Source organism: Bos indicus, chromosome 8 (genome assembly GCF_029378745.1).
Source record: "Bos indicus isolate NIAB-ARS_2022 breed Sahiwal x Tharparkar chromosome 8, NIAB-ARS_B.indTharparkar_mat_pri_1.0, whole genome shotgun sequence".
In the NCBI taxonomy this organism is placed as follows: Eukaryota; Metazoa; Chordata; class Mammalia; order Artiodactyla; family Bovidae; genus Bos; species Bos indicus.
This window is the reverse complement of record NC_091767.1, coordinates 26,842,233-26,855,559: the sequence shown is the minus strand read 5'-3', so window position 1 is coordinate 26,855,559 and position 13,327 is coordinate 26,842,233. Positions and strand designations below refer to the sequence as shown.

Below are 13,327 nucleotides of genomic sequence, written 5' to 3'. Positions count from 1 at the left end.
CAGATCAGTCGCTCGGTCGTGTCCGACTCTTTGCGACCCCATGAATCGCAGCACGCCAGGCCTCCCTGTCCATCACCAACTCCTGGAGTTCACTCAGACTCACGTCCATCGAGTCAGTGATGCCATCCAGCCATCTCATCCTCTGTCGTCCCCTTCTCCTCCTGCCCCCAATCCCTCCCAGCATCAGAGTCTTTTCCAATGAGTCAACTCTTTGCAAAATAGATAAAAGACAAAAGAAAAAAAATTATTTGTTAAGGCTGATGCTCAATTTCATTTTTAATAAGAGAAATGAAACTTTAAAATACAGTGGTAAAAAGTAAAAAACTACCCTGAAAACCCAATTGGTGTTTTGCCAGTGGTATGGAGAAACAAGTACTTTCATATGTTCTTTGTGTAGGTATAAATTGGTACAATCTTGGATAGAGGGAGAATTAAACAACAGCTTTCAAAATTACAGGTAAACACATCCTTTGGTTCAGCAAATTCACTTCCAGGAATATATTGTAGGGATGCAAAATATATATACAAGCACCATTATTTACTGCAACATTGCTTAGGCTGGCAAAAGATTGAAATCTACCCAAACATCTAGCTAGCTGCTCTCAGCCCACAAAGCCAAGCATCGGACTCCAGAACTCTGTTCACCCGGAGTAAGAGCTGCCTTTTTTCTTATGCACGCATAAGCATGCGTTCTCAGAGGGAGAAATTAAACACTCTTGTGGATGTAAGCCTAGATTTTTATGATTTTTGTCAATACTTTATTGTCATCTTGCCCACACATAATTTAATTGCAGTTTTACCCAACTGTCCTTATCAAATCCTTTCAAAGATTTCTAGTTCAGTTTTAATAGAAACAACATTTTTCTGCCATTATATTTCATTAGTTTATGCAATAATTAAATCAATTATGTAACTAACCTGTTACAACTGATATACACACTTAGGAATAAATACATCGGACAGTTGGCATCAGCTCAACTGGTGGGAGAGTTGTGCTCTGGCGTGATACTAATTAACCTGCCTGCTGCAAGTATTCACCAAGATAGCAGTTGGCGAATCTGAAAGAGGGACTGGAGCAATTTGTTTAATCAGCAAGTTGGTTAAGTGATCATTTAAGAGAGCTTTTATTGTGCCCTGACAAAAAGTAAAGAGCAATCCATTTTGCTCCAGTATAAATAAAATCAGAATAATCCTAATAAAAAATGATTTGCTAGTATCTTCACATTTTTTGTGTTATGACTGCTTTCTTTTCATTTATTACTTCCATATGAGCCCATATGTCTTCCAATATGTTGCAGGCCTTGGTCAGAGAGTTACAAAATGATGTCCATTTGATTAGGCGACAAATCAGAGAGCTTAAAAAGATGCAGAAAAACAGGGATGCTTGTAAAACCTCAACCCATAAAGCCCAGACCTTGGCAGCTTCTATCCTGAACATTTCACGATCGGACCTAGAGGAAATACTGGACACAGAAGATGAAGCGGTAAGATCATTTAAATATTTATTAATATAGGAGTTTTTACATTGATTGTTAAATATATATTTTCATTTGTTTTATAGTTCTTAGAATTTCATCTTTAAGATAATATTCATGAAGGCAAGATTATTAATATACCAATGAAAGATACATCAAGAGTATTAACTCAAAAAACCTTTAGAGAAATTTAACTGTGTAATATAGAAGTAAGCCAGTACATATAACCTTAAAACTGCTTGCTTGTTATTCAGATCAGTTATCTTTCCCTGTCTCTTCCATATTCTTTAGTTAATCATATACCTTATAAGCTATTATTTTTAATTAAGCCCATTTGAAGAAGTTAGTTAGCTGGATCATGATTGATTTGAGGGGTTTTCCTCCTATATGAGATTTTTTAAAAGTAGTAAATATATTGGGTTTTTTAGTTAGATTTAAAATTATTGTTGATCAAGTTAAAAAGGTATTTATTGCTTTACAGTGGGTAAAATCCTGCCTGAGTGAATTTATATGCATATACCTTATAAGTCTGCAGTAGCATTTCTGTACCTTCTGAGGAGGGCACTGCATTTTTGATGGTTTATTACCTCATCAACAGCAGAACTTCATACACAGTCTTCTGTGAAACCTGTGGAAGATACTCAATCCTGTTCTGCTGTTAAGTTTCTGAAATTTGATACATTAAATATTAATTTTTTTATTGTTTAGAAAGAGCAAAGAGATGATGGCACTCATAGCTTCCCTATAAATATTTGCTCAGTGAATAAATAAAATGATCGACTTCAGTGTTTGCAGGAGAACATCCTTTAGCACCCCTCCCCCGTCAGCGTCTCAAAACATTTCTCAAGTAGAGCAGATCTACAACTTGCAAAGGTTTTTAAACTGCCAAGAATTCTTAGAAAGGAGGTCAAAGGAATCCTATAGAGATTATTTTCATCCTATGAGTAAATCGGATAGTGAATGATCGGTTTCCTCTTTTCAGCAGCTAGGCCACAATGTCTGTGAATTCTGAACTTTGAAGTCCAAGAGCGTTATGAAATACAGTATCAAATATAAACCACACAGGAAATAACAGTATCTGTGGCAAGGCTGTTAACTATCTCTTATTATAGACATTTAACTGAAACTTGATGGATAAAGAAGAAACCTAACAAAATATTAAGGTCTTCCACCGTTGCCTAAAAGTTTAAAACAAGCAGACATAGCAAAATCCCTTGTGTGTTTGTGTGTGTGTGTGTGTGTTGCAGATACATATTCTGGAAGACACGGCCTCTGCCTTTATGTGGTCTTTAAACATGCCCTTTCTTGGGCTTACAAGTTTAAAAAAAAAAAAAGCACTCCTTTTGATTAGAAAAATTAGAAAAAGTTGTCCCCATTGAGTATATGAATTAGTAAAGGATATCTCTTGTTAGTCCCAAAGTAGCTGGCACATTTCTGTGAAGAAATGACACCCTGGCCTCTGGGAGGAAGCAGTATGGAGCCAGGGGTGCCCAGCACCAAAACATGTGTACCATACAACCTTAAATGGAAGTCCTCCTGGAAAAAACGCAGTTCCATGAGGGCTTATTGCACACACCTGGATATATTTACTAGATTTCATTATAGATCTGAGCTTGTTTGGACTGATGCCTGCATCTTTCAGATGTCTAAAGAGTTGAGTGACTTACCCAAGTAGAGCCCAAACCACCTGAATTATATGTGTTAAGCTATATCCAACCCTTGTAAATTCATGTAAAAAACTATGACAGCCTATGCAAAGTACCTTGCCTGATACCTGGCATACAGTAAATTTCAACAAATGTTAGTTTCCCAAACCCTTCTCTTTTTGAAAAGTACATTTTTTTTTTGCAAACTGAATCGTGATTTTAACTGAATAGTCAATTCAGTTGCATATGTGAATACATTATACTTTCAGAATATTTCACTTTGATAATTGAGGCATTGAAAATATTTAGTGACCTACAGTACTTTAAGTTGGAGTGTCCCTTGCCTATCAGTTAGCTGTTGGACATTTTAAATAAGTAAGCATTTAAATACACCAGAACCTATGCCTGTCCTCTTTTGTCTTAGTTATCTACTGACAAGTTGTAATTGTAACAATTACCCCTTAGTTATCTACTGACAAGTCTGATTTTTGAGTATAAGGTTTTATATCATCTTCTGAGGGTCACTTGTAAATGATTCTTTTCTATGGCTCCATCTTCTTTTTCACTCTGTTTTAATCACTTTCTCTTCCACTTCAGTCCATACCTTGAGCTCCACCATGAATACAGAAATAAAATATTCCTGAATTATGAAATACAGATATATAGCTTGATATTCCACATGAATGGAGATATTGAGCATTGATTTGAATATTCTCCATTTTGAAAGGACAGGCTACTCTCTGTTGAATCCAATTCTATCAGTATTTCTCTAACAGTATGATCAAATTCATATAAATGAAATTAACTACAGTGTTTTTATTTTATCCTCTAGGAAATTGAAAGGACGAAAACCGAGGCCGAAAATGACAAAGAATGGCTGTTGTACATTCGGAAACTTCTTGAAGGACAGGTATTTCACTTTTCCACTTCATTTATTAAAAGTTGCAGATAAAAATTCCAAGCTTATTTTTTATTACTAGATGCCTAAAATTTTGGAAACACTTACACATTGCTTACTTCTGTTAGGTAAAGAAGTATTCCAATAGGCAGACAGGAAAGTTAACCCTCTATTTGTACTTCTGGACTTAACAAATGAAGCAAGTGCCTTGGGAAAGAGCCAACACGGGTCTTAGCAAATGCATTAATTAAATTATTGAGTCAACGTCTATGCTTGCTAGACTGAAAAGGATCCATTCTCTCAGCTCTCTTAGGAACAGAGATTCTTTATTATGTGTCTTTAAAGTTAGTAGTTGATATGGACACCTGAGGAGTTCACGGGTTTCAGTGACCTTTTACTGTGGCCCTGTTTCCAGTCAATTCATGTTTTCCTCACAGCCAGACAGCTGTTTATTACTGTGTCTTCCCGCATTCTCTACAATATTTTCTACTGAGACCTCGAGCAGCTTGTTAGTGGGAAGTAAATATTGATTTGGCATCCTGTCAATGCAGAAAGAATGAAAAAATTTCCACCAGAGGCCCCTCAAACATTTTCCTATCGACATTTTCTGGGCCGAGTGGAAAGCTGCATAGAGGATGACAAGGCCAAGACGAGTGGAAATCCCTGAGGGGTCTATTGAGACTGCTGCTGTGACCTGTGTGATACTTTTTCTTCTCTTTCAAGTATTTTTTTAATACACATATAGTCTGTTGGGATGTGCCCCTCTTGTAAGTGATCAGGGCAGTTTATTGGCAGGTGAGAGCCCTGCTTTTCTAGTCATAGCCGGCTTTTGTTCTGATATCACTGACAGCATGTAATGTATTCTACAACTTCTTCATTATGGTTCTTTTTGCTCAACCTAATTATTGTTGATTTCAAAAATGAACTTGATTCAAAACAGCTAAAATGTATTTCTCAAAATATTTTTAAAAAATTCTTGTTTTGTGAGTGCAGTATATGGGTTTTTGGAAAAGCAAGAATAAGTAAATAATACGTGAACTATTCATATTCTTAGTACCCATTTTTTATATTTTTGAAACATTATCTGGAAATACTATGACTGTTACTATCTATAGTAACAGAAGGTGATGGGCACTTTTTTGCTTCAAGTTGTTTAAGTGCAGACATGCAGGTGCTGGGCAAGCCTTCTAGCTTTTGAGAAGAAAAGCCATTTCTCAGTCATGTTGCATTCCCAGCACCCAGCCCAGTACCTGGCACATCAAAGGAGTTCAGTAATGATTGATATGGGTTATTTTTTTTTAACTAGAATGTTATAAAAATGTGCTTTTAATGGATTTTTTAAACATTCAACATGTAAGTATGACCTTTTGATATAGAAGTGTTATCATCAATTATGAACACAGAAATCATAAATCCATATGTATAAATCTTTATTAAATGTTACTAAAGCTCTATTGATACCACATCTGCACATGTAGATATACATATGTGCATTCTACATTATCTGGGTGTATCCTTATTCTGTCCAGTTAGTGTAAAAAAGTCCTGTTGAAAATGGCATTAGACCACTTAATACTGCAGTTTGATATAATGCCTTTTTGTGCCAGTGAGCCTGGACTCTGGAATATAATTGCCTGGCAGTATTGATTTAATTGCCCAGGTTTATTTGTGGACTCCTAATTATTGACTGGAGGTGAATTTAATGGAGGAGCCTCTATGAACACTGGGAAACTGCTGCTGTTGCTGTTATACATAATGAACTGCACTATGTGCCTTTAAAGCATTTGTCAAGCTAATTTTATTTCACTGTGACAGTATGATAACATTTAAAAAGTCAAAGACTTTTATTTTTATTACTGACATAGGTGGTTTTGCTGATGTCTTTGAATTCTGTAAGAAAAAAAAGTAGGGACTTCACTGGTTGCACTTGAATGTCACTTTATAATTATGCCCAAGAGAAAAATCTATAAAATAGAAAACATCTTTTTTTTAAGCCTACTTCTTCTCTCTCAATTCTAGCAATTATATTTGTCCTGAATTTTAGAAAAGGTTTTCTTTGTCCACAAGTTTTTGAGAGTCTAAGTTATGCTCACAGGGTTTTGTGGGTAAAAGTGTAAATATGTTCATTCATTCATTTTGTTTAGTTTATGCCATACAGCTCCCTGAACCTGAGGTTATGTGATCTTGAAGCTGTGGAGTAATTGAGTGCATTCCCTGAAAAATTCCAAATTAATTCAACATTGATATTTGATTATTAAAATACTTTGAAGATTAAATTATAAGAAAACTTCCCTTTTATGTACTCCCTCTGTGTTGAGTGCTGTATATAATAGAATTCTGACATCATAGGAGTGAATCTGGCTCTGAGGTTTTATCTTTTCTTATTAGGATTAGGCGAAAGAATTGTTTTCTGTTAAAAAAAACTTTTTCTGCATTGATTTGAAAAATTTATATTGATAAAATAATTACCGCAAAATAAAAACTTTTCTACCATGTGATCATTTCTGTCCTTTATCAAGCCCATCTTTGCATGAAATGTTCCCTTGGTATCTCTAATTTTCTTAAAGAGATCTCTAGTCTTTCTCATTCTGTTGTTTTCTTCTACTTCTTTGCATTGATTGCTGAGGAAGGCTTTCTTATCTCTCCTTGCTATTCTTTGGAACTCTGCATTCAGATGCTTATATCTTTCCTTTTTTCCTTTGCTTTTCGCTTCTCTTCTTTTCACAGCTATTTGTAAGGCCTCCCCAGACAGCCATTTTGCTTTATTGCATTTCTTTTCCATGGGGATGGTCTTGATCCCTGTCTCCTGTACAATGTCACGAACCTCAGTCCATAGTTCATCAGGCACTCTTATCAGATCTAGTCCCTTAAATCTATTTGTCACTTCCACTGTATAATCATAAGGAATTTGATTTAGGTCATACCTGAATGGTCTAGTGGTTTTCCCTACTTTCTTCAGTTTAAGTCTGAATTTGGCAATAAGGAGTTCATGATCTGAGCCACAGTCAGCTCCCGGTCTTGTTTTTGTTGACTGTATAGAGCTTCTCCATCTTTGGCTGCAAAGAATATAATCAGTCTGATTTCGGTGTTGACCATCCGGTAATGTCCATGTATAGAGTCTTCTCTTGTGTTGTTGGAAGAGGGTGTTTGCTATGACCAGTGCATTCTCTTGGCAAAACTCTATTAGCCTTTGCCCTGCTTCATTCTATATTCCAAGGCCAAATTTGCCTGTTACCCCAGGTGTTTCTTGACTTTCTACTTTTGCATTCTAGTCCCCTATAATGAAAAGGACATCTTTTTTGGGTGTTAGTTCTAAAAGGTCTTGTAGGTCTTCATAGAACCATTCAACTTCAGCTTCTTCAGCATTACTGGCTGGGGCATAGACTTGGATTACTGTGATATTGAATGGTTTGCCTTGGAAACGAACAGAGATCATTCTGTCGTTTTTGAGATTGCATCCAAGTACTGCATTTCAGACTCTTTTGTTGACCATGATGGCTACTCCATTTCTTCTAAGGTATTCCTGCCCACAGTAGTAGACATAATGGTCATCTGAGTTAAATTCACCCATTCCAGTCCATTTTAGTTCCCTGATTCCTAGAATGTTGACGTTCACTCTTGCCATCTCCTGTTTGACTACTTCCAATCTGCCTTGATTCATGGACCTAACATTTCAGGTTCCTATGCATTATTGCTCTTTACAACATCAGACCTTGCTTCTATCACCAGTCACATCCACAACTAGGTATTGTTTTTGCTTTGGCTCCATCCCTTCATTCTTTCTGGAGTTATTTCTCCACTGATCTCCAGTAGCATATTGGGCACGTACCGACCTGGGGAGTTCCTCTTTCAGTATCCTATCATTTTGCCTTTTCATAAAGATGGGCTCGATAAAGGACAGAAATGGTATGGACCTAACAGAAGCAGAAGATATTAAGAAGAGGTGGCAAGAATACACAGAAGAACTGTACAAAAAAGATCTTCACGACCAAGATAATCACGATGGTGTGATCACTCACCTAGAGCCAGACATCCTAGAATGTGAACTTAAGTGGGCCTTAGGAAGCATCACTATGAACAAAGATAGTGGAGGTGATGGAATTCCAGTTGAGCTATTTGAAATCCTGGAAGATGATGCTGTGAAAATGCTGCACTCAATATGCCAGCAAATTTGGAAAACTCAGCAGTGGCCACAGGACTGGAAAAGGTCAGTTTTCATTCCAATCCCAAAGAAAGGCAATGCCAAGGAATGCTCAAACTACTGCACAATTGCACTCATCTCACACGCTAGTAAAGTAATGCTCAAAATTCTCCAAGCCAGGCTTCAGCAATACGTGAACCATGAACTTCCAGATGTTCAAGCTGGTTTTAGAAAAGGCAGAGGAACCAGAGATCAAATTGCCAACATCTGCTGGATCATGGTAAAAACAAGAGAGTTCCAGAAAAACTTCTATTTCTGCTTTATTGACTATGCCAAAGCCTTTGACTGTTTGGATCACAATAAACTGTGGAAAATTCTGAAAGAGATGGAAATACCAGACCACCTGACCTGCCTCTTGAGAAACCTATATGCAGGTCAGGAAGCAACAGTTAGAACTGGACATGGAACAACAGACTGGTTCCAAATAGGAAAAGGAGTATGTCAAGGCTGTATATTGTCACCCTGCTTATTTAACTTATATGCAGAGTACATCATGAGAAGTGCTGGGTTGGAAGAAGCACAAGCTGGAATCCAGATTGCTGGGAGAAATATCAATAACCTCAGATATGCAGATGACCCCACCCTTATGGCAGAAAGTGAAGAGGAACTCAAAAGCCTCTTGATGAAAGTGAAAGAGGAGAGTGAAAAAACTGGCTTAAAACTCAATATTCAGAAAACTAAGATCATGGCGTCTGGTCCCATCACTTCATGGGAAATAGATGGGGAAACAGTGGAAACAGTGTCAGACTTTATTTTTTGGGGCTCCAAAATCACTGCCGATGGTGATTGCAGCCATGAAATTAAAAGGTGCTTACTCTTGGAAGGAAAGTTATGACCAACCTAGATAGCATATTCAAAAGCAGAGACATTACTTTGCCAACAAAGGTCCGTCTAGTCAAGGCTATGGTTTTTCTAGTGGTCATGTATGGATGTGAGAATTGAACTGTGAAGAAAGCTGAGTGCCGAAGAATTGATGCTTTTGAACTGTGGTGTTGGAGAAGACTGTTGAGAGTTCCTTGGACTCAAGGAGATCCAACCAGTCCATTCTAAAGATCAGTCCTGGGTGTTCTTTGGAAGGACTGATGCTAAAGCTGAAACTCCAGTACTTTGGCCACGTGATGCGAAGAGTTGACTCATTAGAAAAGACTCTGATGCTGGGAGGGATTGGGGGCAGGAGGAGAAGGGGACGACAGAGGATGAGATGGCTGGTTGGCATCACCAACTCAATGGACAAGAGTTTGGGTGAACTCCGGCCATTGGTGATGGATAGGGAAGCCTGGCATGCTGCAATTCATGGGGTCGCAAAGAGTCAGACACGAATGAGCAACTGAACTGAACTGAGATACCATGTGACAATATGGACCTGGACAAAAATGTAATACTTTCTGATACTGTTAGCCAGGAGTGAGTGAGAATTAAAAGGTCTAGAGCCTTAACTTATCTATATTTAACACAGAGTGCAAAGGTATGTCCTTCCATCAAGTGGTCTTGATACAATTGGTAATTTTAAGTATTTGATCTTTATCAGCACCAACTTTTGTCCTTACAGATTTCTAGTAGTAAGAGTCATACTGGAAAAAAGTCATTCTTATATCTCCTCTCATTTTCTATGACACAGCTGCCTTTTAATTTCTTTGAAGAGTTACTTGTATTAATTCCTTTTCTGCATTATTACATCTTTTAAAACTTACAGTTAATGGCAGAGACAAAAAAGCAAATTAATGATCATAATAGGGTGGAAAAACCTTCCAAAATTAGTTTTCTCTGTATTTTAGGAAGTGGGAGGAAAAAAAGAAACAAGAAAAGTTGGCTGAGACTAAACTATGGAAACCTTTGAACAGGAAGGGGATGCAATCAGAGTTGTGCATTAGAAAGCTGCACAAGATCAATGTATAGGATGGTTTAGAGGGAGAAGAGACTAGGAGCAAGAAGGCAGTCTAGACAAAGCCAGTAGGGGCTTGCATGTGTCCTCACCATAAAAATAGGAAGGACGAGATAGATATGACCCATTTTGTAGTCTCTGAATCACATAGCAGGACTGAGATTAAATGAAGGGGTGAGAAAGCAGAAACCAAAGAGAGATGAGTTTAATACCTTATATGAGGAGAAAGATGATGATACCTTTAAGAGTTTTAGGGAACAAGAGGGGTAGATCAGATTTGGTAGACAGAAGATGTCAGTGTCTGAAGCCGTAAAAAATTTAGTAGGTAACATGTCAGGGACTCACATTTAGTAGGTAACATCATTCAGGGACTCACAGTTTTTCATTCAGGGACTTCACAGTTTACCCAAGCCTTCTGTCTGGCATTTCTCAGTGAAATCTAACCATTTAAGAACACATTTCAAACTCTTACAACTCAACAACAAGAGAAAAGAAACAGACCTTCAGGACTATTCATAGCCATTTCTACAACAATATATACAGATAGCCATCAGGCACATATAAATATGCTCAGCATCATTAGCCTTTAGGGAGATGCGAACCAAAAACCAAAATGAGATACTACCTCATACCCAGGAGGATGGCTGTAATCAAAAAGGAGGAGAATAGCAGGCATTGGTGAGGATGTGGAGAAATTAGAACCCTTGTACATTGCTGGTAGGAATGTACAATGATGCCACCCCTGTCAAAAACAGTCTGGCAGTTCCTCCAAAAGTTAAAAACTAGAGATTATGTGAGCCAGCAGTTCCATCCCTAGGTATCTACTCAAGATAAGTGAAGACATACGTCCATATAAAAATTTCTACATAAACGTTCATAGCGCTCAGTAGTTCATAATAGCTCAAAAGTAGAAGAGTCCAAAGGTCTGTCAAATGACGGATGAATAAATAAAACATGTTATATGCATATGTGGAATATTATTCAGTCATGAAATGACATGATGATACATCATACAGCATGGAAGAACCTTGTACCCTTTATGCTAAGTGAAAGAAGCCATACACAAAAGGCAGCTTATTGTATGATTGCATTCATATGAAATGTTTAGACGAGGCAAATCAAGACAAAGTAGGTTAGTGGTTGCCAGAGGATGGGGGCAGAGGAACAGTGACTGCTAATGGGTACAGGGTTTCTTTTGGGGAGATGAAAACATTCTGGAATTAGACGAAAGTAATGGTTGTACAGCTGTGTACAACCAATGAATTATACACTTCAAAATGGAGAAATTTATGTTATGTGAATTATGTCTCCATTTAAAAAAATGAATCCCTTAATATGAGACAGTGAACAAAGAATAAAAAGAATACCTTTAAAAATAAATCCAATAAAGTTATTATATCACATATGCCGTGTTACCCCCCATTAGCAGAGACTGTGTTAAATGCATTTGAATTTGAATTTCTGTCCATTGGCCATAACTATGAATAAATGAGATAAATTTTTAAACTTCATATTTAATAGGTTTCCTTTCAGTTGGCACAGAAGGAGCTGTACCTCTATAGTATTCTAATTGATATTACTTCCTCCTATATGCAAACAGATAGGAGTCAGTTATTTACATTTGCCCTCTAAGAGACATTGTTTAATTGTTCTGTCCATTCTGATCCTCAAAATTGAAATTATAGAAAAGGTCATTTAGTTTTGTTTTCAGGCCTTAATAATACCTGAAACCATCTTACGTACTTGTGAGTTTATAAGGCCATGGAAAGAATTAGTGGAGATAAAGTTGAACCCAAGCTATGGAAGGCATTTTAAAAACATGTTGCAAAGTGTCTACTGCATGAAAGGTAATTCATGCAGTAGTGTCTACCACATTTCAGGTTTGGAGATATAGTGGTGAACAAGAGACAAAAATCACTGTCCTCATGGAGCTAATATTTCTGGTGATGGAGAACAATAAACAGATAAAATATAAAAACTATGAAAGTTTTTCAACAAACTTGAACGGAATTATGGGTATGTATAATGAAATATGTGTACTTATATAAAGCAAGTAATATACAGTTAAAACTGCAATGTGCTTCTTTACTAGGATTTATATTTCAAAAACCCTTATCCAGGAATGGCTAGAAAATGTGTCCTGATTTAGTTTTCCAGATTTCACTCAGGCAGTTTTCATCTACTTTGTGTAGATCACTTTCTTGTATGGGAGCCATATCAAAAATCCTGCCTTGGGTTGTTGATAACTTAAAGTACAGACTTTGACCAGTGGTTTTTCTTTGCCTTTAAATATCGCTCTTCCTATTAGGTTGCTTCAGATCTTACAAATGCTGAAATTTAAAATGGCTCTTTCCTCTGTGCCCTTTCTGCAAAATATGCTTACCTTCTATAGATGCTTTGTGACACAGCAGTGGGAAGGTTTTATAAATCTCCCTGGCTTTAGTAAATAGAATAACTTCCAGCCTGAAGGTTACCAGAAAGTTTCTCTTTACAACAAATGTCCTTGAAGACCTTTACTCTGTTGCGTTCAGTGTTGCACTTACAACATACTTAAAACATGCCACATACATGCGAACTCCCATGCTCACTCTCTCCACACACGTAAACACACACAGCCACCCACACACACTCACTCCTCACATCCAGCTGAAGTTGCAAGAGTTAAAAATTCTCCATTCAGAGCCTTACTGGGATTTTTTTTTTTTAATTTAACCATCTCAGGCCTACTTTCATGATACCAGGAAAAAGACATATGTCATTAAAGGTAAAAGGTAAATTTTATGTTTTGCACATTTTACCACTATAAAAAATTGGGGGGGGGGGGGGTGAAAGGAAAACAAGTTATAGCTTTTACCAAAGAAGAGCAGACACAGACTTCAATATTCAGTGACACTCTAAGATAGATAAGTATGTAGATAGATATGTGCCAGAAATATAAGCAATATTTAGGAAACTTAGCTTATAATTAAGTGCAAGTTTTAAACTATAAATAAATCATTGTTTCTCATACCATGCTTGGTTATTTTATGAAGTTCAATCTTTTAATTACAAGATAGCTGAATAACCATACAAATATTTATTTATACCAAATTTTGCACCTTTAATTTTATAATTATCAAACTATATCAGTCTCTCTTACTAAACTCTCAAAATCTCATTGAATCATATCTTTGTTAAAAGCAAGTATAATAAATAACATGTAATATCTTTACTTGAGTATGACTC

General features: G+C 36.8%; 1 protein-coding gene across 5 annotated transcripts in view; it reads left to right on the top strand.

The window, feature by feature from the left end:
- Nucleotides 1-13,327, top strand: part of CNTLN (centlein) — a 352,381-nt gene that overhangs the window by 333,579 nt on the left and 5,475 nt on the right. For all 5 annotated transcript variants that reach the window (XM_019965900.2, XM_070794501.1, XM_070794502.1 and 2 more), the window contains 2 exons: nt 1,299-1,484; nt 3,954-4,031. In XM_019965900.2, coding sequence (XP_019821459.2) covers nt 1,299-1,484; nt 3,954-4,031 — 264 coding nt within the window. The remainder of the gene's footprint in view (nt 1-1,298; nt 1,485-3,953; nt 4,032-13,327) is intronic.